We start from the raw sequence: 21,889 nt of genomic DNA, 5'->3' as shown, positions 1-21,889 counted from the left end.
GTAGCTTCGTTTTATATGTGCAATTGCCTGCGTACTTTTCTTTTCCCACTTAATTTTAATAAGACAATTGCAGACTCAAATATAATTTCAGAATGGTAGCAGTCAAAAAATCCCATCCTTTTGGTGTATGTTCACAGCTAACGAACTCATATTCAGTTAATATCCATCAAGTTGCTGGGGTGAGTGATGAGAACTGAGGAAGGGTTCCTTATCAGACAATGTCTCAGTTTCCTCAAGGCGGGATAAACCCAATAGTGGAACTGAAAAAGAAATGAGAGCCTGTATGATTCTTAGGACCTTCCATTGATATTTCTAGGAGTATATTTTTTGCTTCAGAATGCATCCAATTGCACCAAACAGGGTCTCATTTACCAAAAACTAGCATAGCTGAGTAACAGCGTATAAGAATCCCTCCAAAGTTGCTATCACCCTGTCTTTAAACTACCAACGTTCAAATACTTATCTACTGTAGACTAACTTGGAAATTCAATCAAGTCACTTCTTTAACCTGCAAGCTGAATATATAGGTAGCCATAGATAAACATACCTGGGAAGAAGATAAGTAATTACATGCTGTGATGAAAAGCAGAGGAGTTGCCTCAGAGGCACAAAAGGATATAAAGCAACATGATGATGCCAAGTCAATGCATTATGAGAGCAAAGGAGGAATAGTTTCTTAGTCTACATGATGCACAATGAAATCACCTTCATCGGGAATTTGTGCAACATGTGAATTTAGTTCAGACTATTCCTTTCTTTATTTGAATCACACTTCCTATAAATGTCACTCACATAAATCAACTTGTTACCAACAAAAAATAAATCGAAGAATGTTACTCGGGTTGGGAATCCAAAACATTGTGAGCTAGGAAATGCCAGAACCAAGCCTGTTTGCCAGTCTTCAGTCTACTCTCATGTAAATGTGCATATTAAATCTTTAATTACATGATCACATACTATTTTTTGCAAAGGACCTCTGACTCATTCAGCATAAAAGTTGGAAAATGCTCAGCGAATGAGGAAAATAAAGGGTCAGCTATTCAAAAGGCACTATTATCCTGAAAGAAAGCTAATGACTTTTTGGCCAATAGTACAAAACTGATACAAAAGAAATTGATTTTCTCTTGGCAGAGGTGAAGTGGGTGAATACTTAGGAGTGGCATCAAGGTGTCTAAGTACTGATAAATATTTGACATGGAAGTTGATTGTAAATATCCTGTTTTCCTAAGCAATTTTTAGAATATTTAACTACTTAAATTCCAGGAAGCTTTAAAAGGATCAAGCTGTGTGACTTCTATTAATGTCGATAGCAATTGCACAACTAAATTCCTCTGCACCACCACAAGTTTTCCTCCATATCACATTTGATAACAGAGATTATCATGCACAGTTTGAAACAAATGAAAAGAGAGCCCAGTTACACAGATGAATTATAAAGTAAGTAATTGTCTTTAGTTGTGTTTAATTGCTAGTCAGTAGAGCAGCTGGAGAAACAAAAGTGCTGCTAATTTCAGTGCTAGGAAGATAGAGCATGGCAACAATAGGATAAGTATATTTTGGATGAGCAGGTAGTTCCAGTATATGGAGCATAGTTGGGAGATCATTAGACACAGGAAACCACGCTGCTCCCATTCAGCCTCAGACTGCGGTATTTTTCTCTTATTATGATTTATTGTCTTATCTTATGAAGATTATTCACCATCTGGAAGAGTCCATAGATCACCAAAACCAGAAGACAGGAGGCAGGATCTGAGAAAGAATGCCAAGTACTTCACTTACTTACTCCAGAAGAAATCTTGGATAAATCAAAAGCAATCAGTGCCACCACCCAGGATTTTTGACTATGTCTTCTGAAGGAAAAAAAAAGAAGTGAAGCAGTGGCCTAAAAGTCAGCTTCCAAACTCTCAAGGGCATGTTATTTATGATAGGCAGAGCTAATACTTGATATATTCTGGTAAAAGGTTCTTTTTTCAGTTCCTTGCCACTTTGTAACATTTCGATCATTTGAACTGGATTTTTCTGTTTCCGTTCATACACGCTCAATAGCGTAGGTACTCACTTCTCTGAAAAGCGTAACTAAACTGACAATGTGACATGCCAGACCTGTGCAGACTGAAAAGGACTTTCCCTACAGTTTTTTCTCCCAGATTCTACAGGTCACTCTGTCATCTCACACTGGGAACCAAGAACACAAAGACCGTCTATCTTGTGCGTAATATTCTGCAAGCTAATAATCAAGTTGAAAGTTTATCAGACTAAAAAAGAGTCAAGATTAATCCACCTTAGATTATTACAGCCATTTCGTAAACTATGGACATTTCTAAGCTATTAGATGCTGTGCCAGCCAATAAAACTTACTTCTATCTGTAATTAATCAGCAGTTTAACCTCCATCATAGACAGGCCTGATCAAATTGATTCACGACTGCCTGACATAAAGTCTGACTACCGTCCCTTGTATCTGCAAAGCAAAGCTCCCAAATCAGAAAGTCAGTTTTAAAGACATTGACTTTTCTGCCTAGCAGACCAGTATGATATGAACACACAAAGTAGGTCTAAATGAAAGGAAGAAAAATCTCAGGTGAGAGAGTCATGTGGTAAGGTTCCTGAAAATGATCTAAAATATAAGGCACATAAGTCTCATTGGGTTGCCTGCACTTTCAGACTCTGTTAGAGGGAAACAAGGAAATTTTTTTACTGCATTACTCCATTACTTATTTTATGTCCAGTTATGGAGCTATTCCAGGCTTTGAAAAATAGCTATGTTACGCACTAAATTGAAATAGCTGGGCAATCTTTGCATTGTGCAATTTGTAGGCACTTAATCTGGGGGAAAACAATTTTGTTTCTGTCTTTCTAGTTTCATTCTAAGATTTCTTATGCGTGTGCCTTTAATTAAAGTCTCAGGTTTTCCTTGTTGCTACTTGACCTGTTGTTTTGGTTTTATTTTGCCTGAAAAAATTTTGACCTTCTTTACTCATTCTGTGGTTTTCTGTCAAAACCAGTTACCCAGCACAGCTAGCTTCAGTTTTATTTTAATAAATTGCTAAGTCAGTACAAGTTTCAATTACAACTTTAATTATGCAAGGTAGAATAAAGAACAGAGTACTTAACAAAAACAACTACAGAAACAGATTGTTGAAAGAGAAGAGAAGTTTGACCTAGGCATGTCATGGTATTATTGTTTGAAATTTGAAGCAGCTAAGCTTTGATCCTGCAAAGGCAGGATCAGAGGCTTAACTCACTAAAATCAATGGGGCTTTTTGCAATGCAAAATGGCAAGCAGGTCCATACACCTTTCTAGTACTGTAGCCTAAATGTGCCTATAATCAAAACTTCACATGAAAGGCCACAGTGTCACTGTTTAACAGTTTTTAGAGAAAGCAATGGAAATCACATGTTAATCTGAACTCAATGTAGTTCTCAGCTCATTTTATTTGTTAAAGCTAAAAAAATGCCAAGTTTGAAGGAAAAAGAGAGAAGAGGACTTTTTGGTAAAAATAAGGCAATGGTTGTCACAGTGTTGATTCTGACCATGCTTAGTCTCTGCTTGTAGTTACCTGTTTCCATCTGACTAGTTCTTAGTAGCTTAAAGGTAGCAGATAGGAAGGGTTTAGTAGCCAAGCCAAATAATTTTCTCACTCAAGTCTGTAAGCAAATACACACTGGTGCTAGTGAAATTAGACTTTGGGTTTTGTTTTTGTTTTTTACTTTGTTTTCTTAGCTTCTGGCAGAAATCTCAAGCAATAATCTTGGTTTATGAAGATAATGAGACTTGAGTGGTATGACTACAAAGAGGTCCAAACCAGCATTTCATGCAGCAACCAACCAGTTAGATTTTTAATTTGCAGCTTAGTAGTGTATCGTGAATACTGGTGAGTTTAAATCTATCAAGAGATTATCTATAAGCTAACAGGATTTTTAAAAATTTATTTCAGTCTTTTATTTAAAACTAAGCATCCCTTCTCTGAAAGAGTTGTCAGACACAGAGAAGTGCTGCTTATAGGTGGATTTGCAAAGCTGAATCATAGAGATCTTTACTATTAGTTCTTGTAACTGATGATTATTCATAATTTTGTAATTTTAAAAATGAATTAACAATTTTTGAAACTTTTTTTAACTTAAATGTTAAGTGTTTTATGCATTTATTTATTCTCCCTCGCTACTCCCTTTCCCATCCTCCGCTGCCAGATTATAATGAAATACCAATGTATTTCTTTCCCCAAAAGATTAAGGAACATTTTGATTTTTTTTGATTATGGATAATCTCCTTTACCCATCCCATCCATGCATTTGAATTTGGATTCTTCTATAGGGCAATAGTGTCTTCTTTGGTAGTGCAATATTGTCAGGTAGGAACAAGGTTCTTTGTCAGTTTTCATAGTGGTGGAATACTCTAATTCCTGTGCATATACACAGAAAAATATCCTTTTTGCAATGCAACTATTTTGTTTGGATAAGTGTTACAGACTGCATTAGCTATATCATTCTTTTAGTGGCATAAATCACTTCTATGTGAAGGACACGCTAACAAAAGGACAGACATGAGCAGGTTGGAACTGCCCACTTGCAATATTAAGAGCATTTCACTTCAGAGAAAAGTTTCATACAAGTGGATTTAAACATTTTATAATTCTCTGCAAGAAATGTCTTCTGCATATAAAATCTATGCTACATCACTTAATCTTCTTAGGTGAATGAGAGAGAAATGCAGCAAAAAGTCACTTATCTTGTGCTAGTTCTAATACTGCCAACTCATGTGTGTCACATGTCCCTGTTTTAAGGAATAATAACACAAAACAGTGAGCTGGGAATAGCTGTGAGGTATACAGTTTGCCCTAATACATACAGCTGAAAATTCTAGGGCCCAACACAGGTCAGGCTTGTAGTTTGTAACACTGCAGAAATATAGCAGAAATATATCCCTGAGACAACAGCTCTCAAATTCTAAAATAATATTTTCCATAAATCTCAGCCTGTCTTCACTGTTTGCGTATTCTTTCCCTCTAAGGTCCTGTAGCCTTGGATAGTTGCCAGCCTGCTAGTAAATAACCTGATCATGCAATCCTTATTCAAACAAATCTGTTGTTGATTTTTATTAAGCCTGCTCTGCTATCTATCATATTTACCTACACGTAGCTGCAGTTTATTCAAAGGATACAGAATACAAACATGTATGCTGGAGCCAATATTCTTATAAGCCTTGATTTGGGAATGGATCACAAATTTTTCATTCAAGCAGAACCTCCAGAAGGAAATCTCATATCATTTTAATATATTATATAGACAAGCTACAATGATATTGTCCACATTACAGCTATCTAAGCTGATGCTCATTTTGTTCAGATGGAGGTGTCAAAAATTTTAGTACTCATATGCAGGTGTGAAGAAAGATGTGCATGTGTCTTAGTTTTGCCTTTCGCTTACCAAAAATCTGGCACTTGAATCCAAATTGTTCCAGAACAATACTTTCTAAATATCTACACAAAGATGTTTATTATCTTAAAATTAATCCTGTGAAATGCTTTTGCATGTACTTAACTCTACACATGTGAGTAATAGCTCAGTAGAATTACCAGCATGCATTAGCATAAATGATGGTTATAGTTCTTTTAGAAACTTAGTACATTAAGGAATGCTAACAAACGTCTTTATAGTATTTTGAATTGTGGAGAAACACAGAGTGATTCTAGCTATTCATTTATACAAAATTTTTGGCTTATATTGCAAACTATATTAAAATCTATTTTGTGTCTTGAAGTAAGTCAATTAAGAAAGTATTGTTAAACTGGCTTTTTAGTGAGCTGAGTAGATTTATATCATAACTAGTTAAATAAAAGCATATGAAAGAGCATAAGAAAAAAATATATTACTATATGAAATAGCAAAAAGACCAGTTCTAGAAAAAAAAAAAAAACCAACAGTGGCATCAGAATAAATTGGGACAATGGAAAAGAAGCAGAAAACTGACAGAAAAAAGGTCAAATTAGGACAACTAGTAGATAACAAATGCAAAAAAAAAATTCTTAGATATGGTGAATGCCATTTCAGATAGACAGAAAGGTAAAGGAAGTTATCTGATCCTTTAAAAGTAACAGAGAAGAACTTGTGGTGGAAATGGCTCTCTCAGCTTTTCTGATGAACAATGTGGATTGGCTGCCAATCATCTTAAGGATGCTGAAAGAGAAACTACCTAAGGTTGAAGCAGCAGATTTGTTTTATAAAAAGACTAGATGTTCACTTTAGTCATAAATTTCTTTTTTTAAATTACTTAATTTTGTATGCCATCTGAACTTATAGGCAGCAAAAGGAGATAAAATGTTATACAGTTGTGAAGCATATTAGTTCTTTATAATGACAATTATGTAGTATAATGTAACTTCCTGTAATAGAACACTTGTAAGTCTTGATCAGTTTTTCAGTGGTATTTAGAACCTTACTGGAATTTACAGAGGTGACCATTGGTACTTTTGTGCCTATGTGACCCAACAAAGAAATGATGAACAACCAGCACTTTATTGTAGAAGGACTTTCAGGTCTTGAGAGACTAGTCCCATTCTAGAAAGTATCATGCAGCCTGATTCCCAACAAGATGACTTACATAGTGTCAAAATCAAAAGCAAATAGGTTTTCTTGGATGAAGCTGGAGAAAGTTTAAAAAGGGATACAAGACTTGCAAAGATCTTTCCTGAAGAGAAGGGCTTTCCCAGCAGGCCAGAAACAGCTAGGGACCTCATCATTTGGAGCCAAAGTATCCATGCCAGCTGTATATGTGAGTTAGAAAAGTAAGGGAGACAAGTCTCTACTATCTGGATAGGTGTTCCTGAAAATCCCATCTCCATTACTGAGCACCTAGGCACCATCATATATCTGACTTTGTGTCTGTGGCCATCCAAATACTTTGCATGTGCTCAGTGCTAAGCTCATGAGTTGTTCTGCTGAGTTTAAGTGTGAACACTCAGAAGGTTCAAATGGAAAAAAAAATATTTCCAAGTCTAAATTCAAGGTAGCATCCAAGCTTCACAGAAGGTTTCTTCTGTTTTGAAGATGAATGTTTTAAGGCAACATAACTATGCTGGCTTTATGCCTACACAACACAAGAAGAATTTACTTCTTATCTTTTCAATTATCTCCAGGTCAAACAATATGGTTACTGAGTAACTACAATTAAGCACATTGGCAGGAGACCGCCAGCACACTCTTTCTTTGGTGAATGTTGCAAACAAAGCTCTGTGCTCCCAAGATATGCAAGATACAAGCCTTTCAGGCTTTGGTCTCGAACTGACTCCATGTCTTTCACATTCTTCGCTGACAAGCTGCAATGGGGAAAAAAAGAAAAGTTATCTCACCAACTTCTTTCCACAATGAGTTACTGCTTGTTGGTTGGACACTCTTCTGAGATTATTCACTGCAACTGAGTGTTGTACTCAGTCATTTGTCCTTCCCATCATAGGAAGCAAAGATCAGTCAACACAAAATTTGGTAGCCAAGTTCAGGAACTGGGCTTCAGGGTCTATATTCTAGTTTAAGACACATGACTACCTACCACCTTAAGATGCTTACTTGTAACAGAAACGCAATTGCAGATTCAGCCTCCTCTGGACTGGTTTAAGCATCGAAGTGTTTCACCTGCTGACAGGTGCAAATCCCTGTTGTAGGCTTCCAGACATCCCATTCATTCAAGGGAACACGGACACCTGACTTTATATTGCAAACCCCACTCCAGGTGCTCCACTTCTCAGTAGCACAGTGCACTTAGTGCAAACATTACACTTGGCTCTGAGTGTGCAAGTTTTAGGCATTGCAGCATTACAACATAGTTGCCTGAACCCTTTTCTAGTTCTTAAGACTGAGCACTGTATTCTCCCATTCTCCAGTTTTCCCTTTCACTAGAAAAAAATAATGACAAAAATTGCCCTGAGATTTGGATTACAATCAACCTACTACTGAAAGAAAAAGCATAGTTCTACCGAGAAAAGCCAGAAAAAGGTGGCCACTCTGCTGCCTGCAAAAATGCATAGAGGATGTATATGAGTTCTGAGCAGAGGAAATTACACTTAACTCCTGTGCAGGATTTATTTCAAAAAGTGTTTAAGATGATTTCACTGCAGAGATTAATGTCTAAAGTGAAGAGAAGTGAGTAGTTGCAAGATGGAAAGCTGATTTGTGAAATGTAACCTGGGATGGAAACTTTCAGTTTGGGAAAGTATTGTAGTATGCTAGGGTAATTTTAGGGCTATTTTGCATTTAGATAATGTACCTGTGATTTGATGGAGAAAACTGATGGAAAGATGGGTAAGGAAATGATTTAACTCAGGAGCAATGTAATTACTGAGACACAATTCATACAAGTGGAATCCCCGGGATTGGCAATACGTGCCTTTTAACTCCTATGTTGAGTATAAACACATTTTATAAAGCTCCCTCCTCACCTGTGCTTAAAGAAGACATAGCTCGTAGAGAATGTCCCTTCATTAAAAGGATCAAGGCGAGAGCAGCTTCATTGTGGTGGCCACACTGCAGAAGAGAAAAGAGAAGATGATGCTGGCCTCTGTGGCAGACAAAACACTATCCTCATAAGTTCTATCACCTCAGAGGCAATGTGCAAACTTAGTTGTCTACTCAAAAAGCACTAAGCTAATAAATAATGCTATTAGATTTAAAGAATTTGGATCATTCAGGGGATTCAGCACTGAGCAAATAGAAATCAGCCCGGGGAGACTTAAGACCATGCTGGGAAATATTTGCTAAATAAAACAATTGTAAAGTACACCAGGAATAAAGGGAATAAACTGAGGAGCAGTAGTGAAAACATTGACTTAGTGTGTGGACATAGGGATACTTTGTGTTTCTCTTACCCAGATGGTCCACCCTTTCTCACCATTAGACTGGATCGCCATGATGCACTACTTACAGAGTGTTCGGACAATCCAAATGGTATAAAAACCAGTGACTCCTTTGCTGCTGCCATGATAAGGCCACCTATGGCTGCCTGGTCCTCCTAAGGGATTTACATTGTGTTTTCCTGCTATTGCTGCTAAAGCCCTGATCTCCTCTCTTGGGTTTTTAACCAGTAGCCTCACTGCACTCCTCTCTTCATATAAAATACAGCTGCCAAAATAGTCATGTCAGTTGTTATGGCATGCTTTCCTCTGTTGTGAAGCTCTGTCTTCCTACCCTGTGACAGGAAACAGCTTCCTACCACATCAGAGTCAGCCTTTGTGTTTTTACCATTGCACATCACCTTGGAACACGTCCATCTTTATTCATTCTGCTGCTACGGTGGCAAACATCTTTCAAGTTCCTTCTAGGTAGCCCCTTAATGCTACAATAGATTCCTAAAGTTGATCCATAAATTGATCCTATTCTCTTCGCATTCAACACCTAAGGACACACTGTTTGGAAAGAAAACAAACAAACAAAAAAAGTACAAAAATAAAAAAGTACCCCAAAAAGTAAAAAAAAAAAAAAATTTTTAAAAAAAAGAAAGTACGCTGATATGAATTCACCAGCAAACAGGAAGGTGATATAGATCTATTTTAAGCTTTCTAAAGAGATTTGGACATGCATACTTAAACACATGATCTTACTTCTGCTACCTTTGTCTTTCTTATCTTTTGCTGCAATCATTTCTTGTATCTTGGCTCAGTCAAAAAACTCCTTGTGGCAAGTTTTCCACCTGCATGTGAATGTTCATAATGTAAATACAATCAAATTTCTGTTCTGATGGCATCCTCTAGGAACCTGCCAAAAGATGTGTTATTTCTACACTATTTTAGAAATTATAACTAAAAGTGGCACATCAGCCAGCCAAACCCATACACCTTTATAAACGAGAAGTTTCTGTGCTCATGTGTTTTTTGCAAAGTATTAAAGAAGTTTGAGCCACCTTCATGACCCATCATCTATTACATAAGCAAGACATCACTCTGAACAGAAAATTGCAAGACAAATTCCACTGAACTAATGGCATTCATAATAAAATATATTGTATACAAAAAACTATTACAGGAGAAAAAAAATTGACAATTTTTCTGGTGATATATAGCAGCACAGATTAGAGCCATCAGTAAATGACAACTTCCATTTGCAGTCTTAACCTTACTCTTTTCTACGTATGTTTTATAGTACAGCCACTATTTACATGTATTTCAGTATTTCTCAGATAATTTAATGCCCTCTAATATTATGTCTTTTCTGTACATATTAGCTAACATTATTTTTAAAAATTGCCTTTAAAACAACAACATAAAATCTTAAAAGTCCAGTCTGAAAACCCAGGTTTGCACATGCAGCTGAAGAAACTTACCTTTAATTATTCCATTTATGATCTCTGAGAACATCGAGCTTGCTAACCCAGTCTCCAAGCTCACATTTGCAGAAGAAAGTCAAAAACACCTGAACAAATGCATATGTTAAGCAGCCTGACCTTGACTCTGTACTACATACATTATACTAGCGATGTCTTTGTAAACTGTTGTTTCAGGTGAGTTAATTAGTACGATTCCTAGACAAGATCAGACTGAGAGCTCATGAGAATGTGGGTGACTGAGAGCTAATGCAATATGAGATGGAGCAAAAGAGAACAAAGACACACACTAACTTTTGATTTCCCTGAGCGGGTGAACAGAAACACTGAGAGAAAGGTCTGCCGGAGGAGAGGCAGTGCAAAAAAATGCCATCGGTAACTGTAGAGAGTTGAGAGGTTTTGTGCTGCTATCTATTTTCAATATTTTCTGTAAGAAACTGCTCAGGGTATCCAGGAGAGTCCCTCACTGGGAAATCTCACTGTCACAAGTAGCTGTTAATTCCATTTTAAGTTGGTATGTTTTCCTGCAGCACAATTTTGGCCTTATAAGTACATATTTAGTAAAGGCTCTAACCCAAGAGTTCTTCAACTGCTTGAAGTTCAGGGTGTGCAGCATGATCGTTATCTCCTGGAGCTGTGCTCCAAAACCTGCTGTGTATTTGGCACTGGCCTGGCTGTATCCTTAGCAGACCAAACAGACAGTTTTAATGCAAGCTACAACACTCAGCTGAAACCCTGGCCCTGCACAGCAGCAAGCTGGGAATATTCAAATAAGGTTTTGACCTCAGTGTTGAAGGAGAATTTGGCATAATCCAGAGAAAAGCAGAGGCTAATCAAGAGCAACACTGAGGCATTTACTGAGATAGTCAATGACAGTGAACTAAGTGAAATCTTTTAGTGTGTATGAAGCATATAAAAATCAACTCTTTTTCACATTTGTAACCTTTACAAAACAAGAAACTCTTTTGTTTAAGTTTGAAAAGACCTAAAAAAACCCTCAATTATTTAATGGTTTCAAACTGGCTAGGAAAGGGGGAAAAAGGCTATAAGTCTACAGAATGAGACACCTCATGTTTTGCATGTTTGGTTTTTTTCCTGGAGTTCGGACCAGAGAGGTGTGACGAACACATGGGAAAGTTGGATAGAACAGCATGCAAAAAATGGCTAAACATGTGGTGCCTTTTTGGTATTCTAATTGCATTGCTTCCTTCTGTTGCTTCAAATCACATCTGACACTTAGTTAGATTAATCTGATAGATTGAAAATGTGTATCCAGGGTTGTAAATGTAAGTGACATGTTAAAAATATAATCATATTGGTCTGAAGTATCTGCATCTTGTCCACCTAAGGGCATTCCCAATTTTTTGACCTCTAAGTCAGAAATAGTGGGGTTTTTTCCTTGCATTCTTAGTTTACCCAACATTTTTGCATTTTATTTATTACGTGATTCAGATTTGTCATTTTGAGTTCTCTTGGCCAGTGGCTGTGATGTCCATAGCTGTCATTCAATAATATGAAATTGTACTTTTTCCTCCCTATATCATATTTTGTGAATTTAAGAATGTTCACATTGACAAATGTTTAGTTCTCTTTGAGCTTGACAGAAGAAATTATGATTCTGTCCTAAAATACATTAGTTTTCTTCACCACTATAAAACTTATTTATAGTTTTGCATGTTACTAATATCACTTTAAATGACAAAGATTAAATTCTCATTTTAACCAAATAAGTAAACAGCAATCTTTCTTCCCTACTATCTTTACTATTTTATTCCGATATTTTCTTTGCCATAATGCCTTTATAAACTGTGTTTGGATCTGTGCTTATTGTGGACAGACTTTATTTTCTGGGGTTTTTTTTCGTTTCATGTTTGCAATGGCCTGTTTTCATGGTGGAATTTAGATCCTGGGTTGGTGTTGGCAATTGACCAATAAAGAGCTCCTTGTAGTCTGCAGTGTCCTAGCCCGTGATGCTGTCCTTTAGATCCTTATTGTGAAAGAAGGTAGAAAAGACATGCACAGACAAGAGGTGTATATACACTGCCCTGCACCCTGTTTATACCAGTTCAGATTATACAGTCTAACTTAAGTGTATAAATGAGGTATAGAACATTTCTGGTGTCATTGCATTTCATACTTACTGTTCATGACAATACATCTATGCAAATTCCACAGAGCAGAGATTAAACATAGACAGGAAAATGTCCTAATCCATTGGGTTTATTTTTTGTTACATATTTTGTGTGATAGCATTAGATTTTTCTCCATGCTAAAGAAAATGCTTTTTATAATGATATTAGGCTTTTCTGCTTGAACATGTGGATTCTTTTTTCTCTTTACTGGTCAAAAAGACCTTAGCCCTAGGATGACTTTTTCACATTGGGGATCATCACATCTAGGATCTTGTTCTCAAGAAGTAAAGAGTGGGCAGGATGTACCTAAGAGTTTTTGATCCTCAAATTTCTCTGCCTTTCATATATCCTGTCAGGTTATAGTAAGATTTTGTAAGGTGATTGACTAGGACCAACAGCCTGATCAGAAAACTTGGTTCTGTCATTTAAGATGATTGTTGGGGGAGGGCAGGGGGACGGGGGTGCTTTTATTTTAGATTGGTAGATCAGGCTTTTTTTGCTGTTATGAGTTGGAATAAGGCTCTATAGGGGGTTTAGCTGGCCTCAAAACATTTATTTCTTTTCTATGTGAGGAAAATGTAGTGTAATTTTTTTGTTATTTTTTCTAACTGCCTAATGTGTGATTCTGTCTCTGAGCAGCAGTCATACAAGAACTGAGGTGCTTCAGAGCTACTCCTGCTTTTACTCTTTTTCGTGTTGTAGAACTAGCAGGACTTTCATTTGCTCATCAAGACCAAGAAATACAAGCTTCCCCAGGCAGCTGGGGTTGATAATGCTTGTTTATAGCAAGGCGGGCTCTAGGGTTACTCAGAAACAAAGTTTCCAACTCCAAAGGTGATACATAAAGTATCAGGAGAGATTCAAGCCACAGGTGGAAGATCTTTGCTATAGGACATTTATATGGGTTAGGGTATTTAAAATTACTTGTGTTTATACTGCCACACTCAGAAATGGAGTTCACAGAAAGTGAGGAAATAAGTCATTTAGACAGTTTATTCAAGCTTCAAGAACCCTTACAGACTACTTCTTTCACATATTGTAAGCTTTGCTTCTAGCATCATTGAAAGATCACAAGCTAATTCATGACTATTACCCCTGGGTTAAAAACCACAGCGGATGGTCTCCCAAGGCCCATGAAATTAATCTTTCTTTCACAGGGGACCTCTTTGTTCATGAAGACATGAATCAAATGCATTTGTAAAAATTTCATGTTAAGCTATGAAGTTGATATACTCCCCTTTTAGTGGCATCGTCCTCAGACATAAGAATAGCATAGATAGAATCATTGCATTTCTCTCTTGTCTATTCTAAATCTGTTGGGTGCCTTGCTAGGAAAGAATGGAGTTTTACTCTCTTTTTTTCTCCAAAGTATTTGCATGCCCTTTGTTCTTCAAACTGTGCCTCAGCTTTACAGTTAAAATCACTTTTCCTTCACATATGTAGGGAGAGACCACAGCTGAGCTGTGAACTAATGGGCTTTGCTGTGTGCCCTGCCTGTGATCAGGAGTAGACATTGGTATGCAGGACTTTTATCCTAGGGTACAGTCACAGGGGTGGCAATCACCTGCTCAATGCCTCATTCCTTTTAATACCAGAAAGGATAAATGCCACCTTCTAGTTTGTGTTGACAAATAAATCAGATGGAAAGTTCAACTTGCTCAGCTGCATCAGATATTTAAAGAACTTGAAGACCTTTGTCAGCACACCATAATTCAAAGTAATAATTCATGAAGTACAGCCAATAACAGGAAGAAAGTGGCTGAATTAAAAAGACCATTTACCTCTGTATATTGAATAGAACTATGTAGGAAATTTTTAAAGACATTTGTTGGTAATTACTTGTTGATTCAAAATGGCAATACTTGTACATCATGAATGTTACTCTGTAATTTCTCCGAACAATTCATCAGCATTAATTAGAGTGTATTTGGCACACCTCTGGGGCATATATGCAGCCTTTTTTCTTTTAACTACTGCTTGAGAGGTTTGCTTAATATGCTATCTGAGGTAGCCAGATTCAGCAGCTGTGTGGGCCAGACCTGTGCTTCAGGAGCCCATCACCTTCAAAATAAGTCTTGTCTGTTGCCTGTAAGCATAGCATCCAGCTCTGACCAGAAGCAGAAAGTTGTTGGGTTTTTTTTTTCAGTCTCCAGGACCTGCATGCTAAGCCAGCAGTCAATATGCTCTATGTTTGTTTTGCGCTTTTTTAAACTATCAGGTTGTTGCAAATATACATTATCTGGAAGATACCCTTTACTCATCCTTCTGTAAAACTGGCAGGTGCAAGCAACAAAGGTAGACTTGCACATTATTGTCCTCTGCTACTTCTGAGAGTAGTTTGGGCATTAATCAGATGTAAGACCCAAGAAAAGGACTTAACATTTGTTGCATAATACATTTCAGGCAGGGTAGTTGTTGGATGCAGGACTATAAAAGTGAAGATTTTTGTACAATAAAATAGCCAGGCTATAATCTCAGAGCTTGGTAATAGCAAAATAATGTTAATCATTCATCATACTCTGCAATTCTATCTGTATTCTATCTGAAGATATAAATATTAAATAATTAACCCCCACAACATCTCAGCAAGTTGACTGTCATCATTTCCATTTTATAGATAAACTGCAGAGCAGAATAATTAAACACTTCGGTTAAGGTCACACAGTAAGCCTGCTGAAGATATGAAAATGGAATCAAACTCTGCTGATTCCCAGATTGGTTCTTTAGCCACAGAACAGCCTTTTTTTGCAACATCTCTCTCACTCATGATACATTTCATGCATAGTCTAAATTAGAAGCATCATTAAGAAGTGAAGTTAATTACCTTCTCTCCTTTAAAAACTATTTGCTGATTTTGATATTGAATACATTGAAGCAGTTTTCTCATGTGATTATTATGGCAAAAAATCTAAACACAAATCTGAAAATAATCATGCTGTTTCTCCATGTTTTCATGGTATAAACAGCCAATAACAGCCACAGCAACTTTATTAAGACAAAGATTAGCAAATATGGGGGTTTAATTGGATTCCATTTTCAAACATACCAAAGCCCTAAAAGACTAGCATTTACATTCTCCTTCTTCTTTATTTCTTCTCCATGACATTTTAAGCAAACCTGTTGTTATGAAAATTAAGGCACTGTTTGAACCAACAAAAACTCTGCATTTTTCTAGAGAAATGGGAGGGCAGTTTTTAAAAGCACCTTATACAACAATTTTTAAAATCTCATTTTCAAAAGCGAGTACAAGGTATGGAGAGGGCAGAATGTGAAGGTATGAATGTTAATCACTGAACAATAGCCAGAAACTTTAGAAAATCCCCCTGGCACATTACCTGAATTTTTAGGCTCTGATATAAAAAGAAAACATTTGACCTACAGGCACTTCTGGAAGTTTTTCATATAGAGCCCAAAGAGTTAAAGTCTCATAGAAAATTACTGATTCTAAACCTAAAACAACAGGGGGACTTAGGCATCTACTGCATGTTCTTAAATGCAAAAATTTAGGCACCTGTGAGACACTACACCCCCTCAGCTGCCACATAGGCTTCCCATGTCTGGAGACCTGTTCATCCAAGTTTTTGTCAGTGAAGTCTTCAGGATAAAAGTCCACTGTCTCCCAGGCTCTGAGGAAACCACACAGCTTTCTACCATGACTGAGCTGTCCAAAGCCCAGGGGTATCCCATTACCCTGCTAGGACCCTCAGATCAAAATGGGTTCTCCGTGTGCTACCTGCACACTTGGACCCCTTCATCATATTTGGAGCATGCTTGAACTTCACATGAGTCAGAATGGAGAGAGGGGAAGGGTATCTATTTGACGTGTAGCTGAAATACCTATGATGTCGCAAGATGTGGTTAACATGTATTTCGTCTGAAGTCTTGAAGCAGAGATTTACACCTTCTACAGGCTTTCACATGAAGCTGCTGTGTTCTAGGATGCATCACAGATGGAGGATGTCTATCTTCACAACCACAGTGTTTTGGTCAGGTTCACATTCTGCTTACAGTAGTCAAGTATTTAAATTTTACCCTGGGATGCACCTTTATTTCTGAATGCCTCCTTACAGCTTAGTTGTTAGGGCTCTTTCCTAGAAGACAGGAAACCAGATCAAACACAGAAGGGATTTGGATTTGATTTCCCTGTTTTCCAGAACAGTGTTATAGACAGCTGCTCCTTACATCCCCAACCTGCCAACCCAGAAAGGACTGACCTTGCTTTATCCACTTGACTTCAAAAGAGGATTAATGACTCTACATCCTAAGGAGAAATAAGAAATAAGCATCTACTCTCCCTCCCAGACATTTATCTTATGATGAGCTGAATTATTTACTGGGATGTCTATCTCTCTTTTTTAATATGAGAAGCAGATTATACAACCAGCTTAGAACAGACATCTTTTAGGGGATCGAGGTCCCAACTAAAATGCCTAGGTTAGTTTTGAAAATGGTGATGGATTTCTAAAGCATATAGATGATAGGTGCTTTTGAAAAGTGTGCCCTTAGCACTTCTGCAAACAGGACCCTAGTGCATTTCACTGAGCTTACTTTTTAACTTGGGACTTTGCAGAATTGTGCAAGCTAAATTCAGTATTTCCATTTTTCAAGGAAGGATTCTATGAGAAAGTGAAGATGTATAGCCATAGCTTAAATTATACATGTTTCCAAAACCATTAGGATGTACTAAATGAGGAATTTTAACGTGGCCATCATTATGAGATGCAAATTGTAAGAGTTAACAATTTTTTCTGTGTAGAGGAGTTCCATTATAATTCATTGTATTTATTTAATTTCTAGCCTAAAATTCAGTGATTTGCTTATACTCTGTGTAAAACTGTTATAAAATACTATGCAAAACACAGTTATAAAATGCTATATAAGAAGCTTTAAGAAGCTAATTTTATGTGTAAGTCTCTGCAGAGAGGAATGGAAACACCTGCTGACCCTTAATATTTAATCTTCTGGTTGTCACAACATTGGTTTTTTTCTTAGCTCTTCCTTTTTTTAGCTCCAACATAGAAAGGATTCTGGAAGAAAATAGAAATAAGGGGCTTCACTCATCCTTATTGTCATTGTGACTAGGTTTATAAAACAATATTATGAGTTTACAAAGAGCATGTTCTTACAGATTTGCAATGGACAATTTCAAAGCTACTATACAGAAAAAGGGGTTACCTGTGGTCACAGCTGTAATTAGTATGTCATAAAAAACAAGCTCTGAAGTGGAAATCATAATTTGGGGAAATAATCTGAAGTATCTGAGAGAACTAAGGAAAGAAGGAAGGGTAAATTTTACCTGGGGGATAGCAGAGTTCATTGCAAGCAGAAAATTTATAATCCTTTCCAAAATATTTTTTTTTAATTTTGTCTTAAAAGCAACATGCCACAATGACATAATACAACAGTAACATGCAGTAAGCAGTTAACATGGGACAGACCTCTGTAAATACATATTTTTTTCAGTAATGCATAACTGTCACAGTCTCCTTTTTTTTGTTAGTTTCTTTTTTTTTTTAGATCCATGCCAGCTAAAAAGCACTTGAAACGTCTCTGAAAGTAATGAACAGATGAACAGAGACTGCTGATACTACCTACTACTCTATTTCAGAAAATGGAATGAAAGACTGGGTCATTTTCCTGTGATGAATATATCTTTACTTAACATTTGCTTTTTTATATCATATTGATTGTCTTTTCACAAAGTCTCTAAACATACAGTATACAAAGGGAGAGGAAATGTAAAAATAATAGCTGTACTGCATGTCAGCTTGGAGTGTGTTTACTTTGCTCTTCCTCTGTATCCATCAGTTCCATTCTTTATATCATCTCAAGACTAAGAACTGCTTCTTCCAGGTATTCAAGTCACACCAGAATAGAGGTTGGTTTTTACCAACCTAAAAACTTGGTGTCCATCAAAGAAAGTGCATGGCAATCTTTCAGATGGCAACGCCTTTACACAAAAGTGCTATGCGGTGTATTATTACCCATATGTGCCTTCTGTGAGCAAAGTTCTGACCTCATTGTCCTTTTGCACAAGTTAATAGAAGTGTTAGCAAACAGTTCATAAGGACTGTCACAATGTCTATGCTGTGTAAAATCTATGCTGTGTAACTGCTCTGGCCATACTCTGAGCCAGCTCTGCTCTGGGCTGTGTTTAAGGGCATCAGCGCAGCCAGTCCTCCTGAAGTCATGCTGAAAGGTTGGGCACATTAGCACAGATAGATTACAGCTTGTGCTCGCATGATATCTGAACTAAAATGATTTACTTTGGGCTTATTTAGAGGTCAAACATGCTGAGGCTATAGTCTGATCATAGGGACCTACCAGTGGCGCAAATCAGAGTTTCTTCTGCAATCAGTACAACCAACTTCGTGCACTTGACATGACACTGATATTAGAAAGTAATTTGATAGATCACATTTCGCTTTTTATTTTTCCAGTCTGCTGGATCTCATCTGTGCTGATTTGCAAGCTCAAAGCCATCACAGATCCCAATAATTCGCCTAACAGAGGACTCAGTCAGTACAAGGGAACCTGTCTTAGTTACATGATAATTTCTGTACGTAATTTGAGAATACTGTACAAAGAAGGTGAGTCTCTTTAACTCTATTTTCTGTTTGAGGAAACTAAATCAGGCATAAGATCTGACTTGCCAGTGTCACCGTCACCTGTCCCACCACTCAAGCAAACCAAGTACAACAACATCCACACTGAAATTAGGAGTATCCTCCTAATATGTTGCTCTCATTTCCAATCTGTGTCCAAACTACCATCATAGTTTCTCTTTTATGGTAGTTTAAAGTGTGCTTGTCTATGTAAAGGGATTAAATGATATTTTAAATGTGTAAATGAGTTTACACTGAGATAAACCTCTCCCTGTTGGTCCAGAAGAAGATTTTATTTGTATAAGATAAATCTTTCATCCATAGCAAAATCTAATACCAGCCCAGTCATTATGCTTTCCACATTTGTTCTGAAAAAGAGGCTTGTTTACAGGCAACAGCTCTGTCTGACTATGCCTTAGAGATACTGGCATTTCCAAACCTATGCTGTAACAGTCAGCAGTCCTTTGGGAGCAATGTTAAAAGCTAATACCTTGATTGAGTATTAAGATTGAGAATCAGAGGAAAATCTGTGGAAGAGACTAGAATGTGAATGGGGAGTACATGTGCATTTGGGAAGACTTGCTGCAGATCACCGTCCTATTCCAAACTGACAGTTCTGATGGTTGAGGAAGAGGTTCTTGCACAAGAACAGATTCCAGATCTGAGAGCTCTGTAAGCATCCTGACTTCTTTTTTGAACAAAATAAGAGAAGAGACACTTTTAGCTATTTATAGCATAAGTAGCTCTGAAACATTTTTTTTCATTTCAGCATATCTTCCCCCACCAGAATAAAAGTTCTATGTATTTTGGCACTACCACAAAATAAACCTGTTCTTCATCTTTCTTCATGTTTTAGCAGTAGAGACAGTGATTTTAGAGTTGCTGGCAAACCATAGGCGTTTCTTTCTTTACCAAATGGCAATCCTGTACAGACAGCAGTGATATACCATTGTCAGGGAAGAGACTAAGCAGGAGTCTTTGTTTTACCAGTGTCATGGTCCTGGAGTACTTAACAGAGGATGGGACTCTCCACTACTAATACTCATGTATCATTTTAGGATAAAAACACACAAAAAAAAAAAAACACACAACAAAACTGTGCAGAAAATACCTCACAGCACATACTAACTAGCGTAAACCTAACATCCAGTAAAACAGCACGGGAGCATCTAGTCAATGGCAAATTTCTCTAAATTATAGCAGTCATCCTGTGAGAGTAAGAGAGCTAGAGCAGTTCAGACCATATCCATTCCATATCTCTGATGAGTTCCAAAATACAGAGAATATCACCCAAACATTTTTCTGCTCTGGGCCTACTCAATTGCTAAACCAGTTCCTAATGAAGCATTGCAGCCAAGTGTATTCAGCATAATTTTTCTCCAGACGCAAAGTAGTCTGCAGTCATGTGGCATCAAAAGAAAAAAAAAAAGTAAAAAAAAAAAGTAAAAAAAAAAAGAGCATTTGTTTGAGACTATTTGAAACCTTCCACATTAAAAGTCCTCTGCCTTGAGAGAACAAGAAGTGAGTTCTGTAAACTGTATTGGAAATACCAAACCGTGAAACTCAGGAGCTGCTTTCCCACAGTGCCATAATAGGATTTCTTGTAATCAGTACTGTATTTATTTCATCTTAGTTTTTGGAGGACACCAGGTTACTTTTTCAAGCTTTGCTCTACAGCTGTGATTCCTAGAAATGTATTTCCTTGGTAAAATGGAAGCTCTGTGCATTCACAGTGCTGCGGTACCTAAAAACCTAAGGCTTCCTGGGTTTAGGCTTCACACACACTTGAATAAAAAAAAATGGTGAAAACATTTCTAATAAGGCTATGGTGTGAGAATTTTTTTTGTGTGAATTCATATGCACGTATGCAAGCATAGAGGGAAGTACTAATAGGCATAAATTACATTGTTTTGCCGTTTCTTTACCATCATTCAATGGTATGGGGTGACGTGCACTGAAGTCTAGCAATTCTCATCCATATTTCAATATGTTCCTCAATAGCTATCTAAGCCAGAGCAGTTCACAGTGATGTGTACTTTCCTGCCATGTTTAGCTGTTCAGATTAATGTTCTACAGTGCAGTTGGGATGTTCAACAAGCTACGATTATTTAGAGATGTTGTTCTGCTTCTTGATTGCCATAATGCTACTTCCCTCATCAGAGACATTTTGATTGGAAATCTGCAGTATGAGTCACAAAGGACAATGTTGATGTAATTAAGATGCTAAAATGACAGTGACAGTGTTAGTCGAGCTGTGGGAATGACATTCAAATACTGGGTTTCATACTCTGTATTTACAATGGAAATATACCTTCAGACTTATGATGCACAGTAGCAAACATCTGCCACGGTTATTACAGAGAAAATGGGACTTATTATTCAGGGAGTAACAACAGCTTTCAAAGCTGCTAAGCAAAAGGCAAAGTGCTGATGACCGAGGACCAGGAAAGCCCACATTTGTGGGATATGGGCCCGTATCCTTTTGCCCTTAGAAGAAAGTCCTTCTGTTACCCCTCTTCAAACTTCCATTTGGAATTATTCTGCTTAAGAGGCTTTTCCATTAAAGTCAAAAGACAGAGGGCTAAAAATTGCCTTCACTGTATCATTTATTTACCAAGCCTCCTTTGCTTTGCTCTAAGTGATTTTTCTTCTCGGCAGCTACAGCAGGAAAGACTTTAGTGTGCTGTATTCAGTTTAGTATTGGTATGAGTTATTCTCTATATCATTCTGTGGGTTTGTTTATTATGCTGCCTTTTATGGCATTATAGCATGACGGGTTTGGAGTATAGACATCTTGGTAGCTCAGTGGTCGTATTTATACTGTGGCCAACAATTAGGGAAACT

General features: G+C 37.2%; 1 protein-coding gene across 3 annotated transcripts in view; it reads left to right on the top strand.

The window, feature by feature from the left end:
* FUT9 (fucosyltransferase 9) overlaps nucleotides 1-21,889 on the top strand; it is a 113,699-nt gene that overhangs the window by 63,833 nt on the left and 27,977 nt on the right. The window contains exon 2 of one of the 3 annotated variants that reach the window (XM_087777040.1): nucleotides 18,881-19,030. The exons of the other annotated variants lie outside the window; for them this stretch is intronic. Within the exon in view, the coding sequence (XP_087633166.1) occupies nucleotides 18,988-19,030 (43 nt within the window). The 5' untranslated portion in view covers nucleotides 18,881-18,987. The remainder of the gene's footprint in view (nucleotides 1-18,880; nucleotides 19,031-21,889) is intronic. 3 annotated transcript variants of the gene reach the window in all.

The sequence above is a fragment of the Nipponia nippon genome, unplaced genomic scaffold (genome assembly GCF_047370975.1).
Source record: "Nipponia nippon isolate SJK-2023a ecotype South Korea unplaced genomic scaffold, ASM4737097v1 scaffold_4, whole genome shotgun sequence".
Classification (NCBI taxonomy): domain Eukaryota; kingdom Metazoa; phylum Chordata; class Aves; order Pelecaniformes; family Threskiornithidae; genus Nipponia; species Nipponia nippon.
This window is presented reverse-complemented; position numbering and strand designations above follow the sequence as displayed.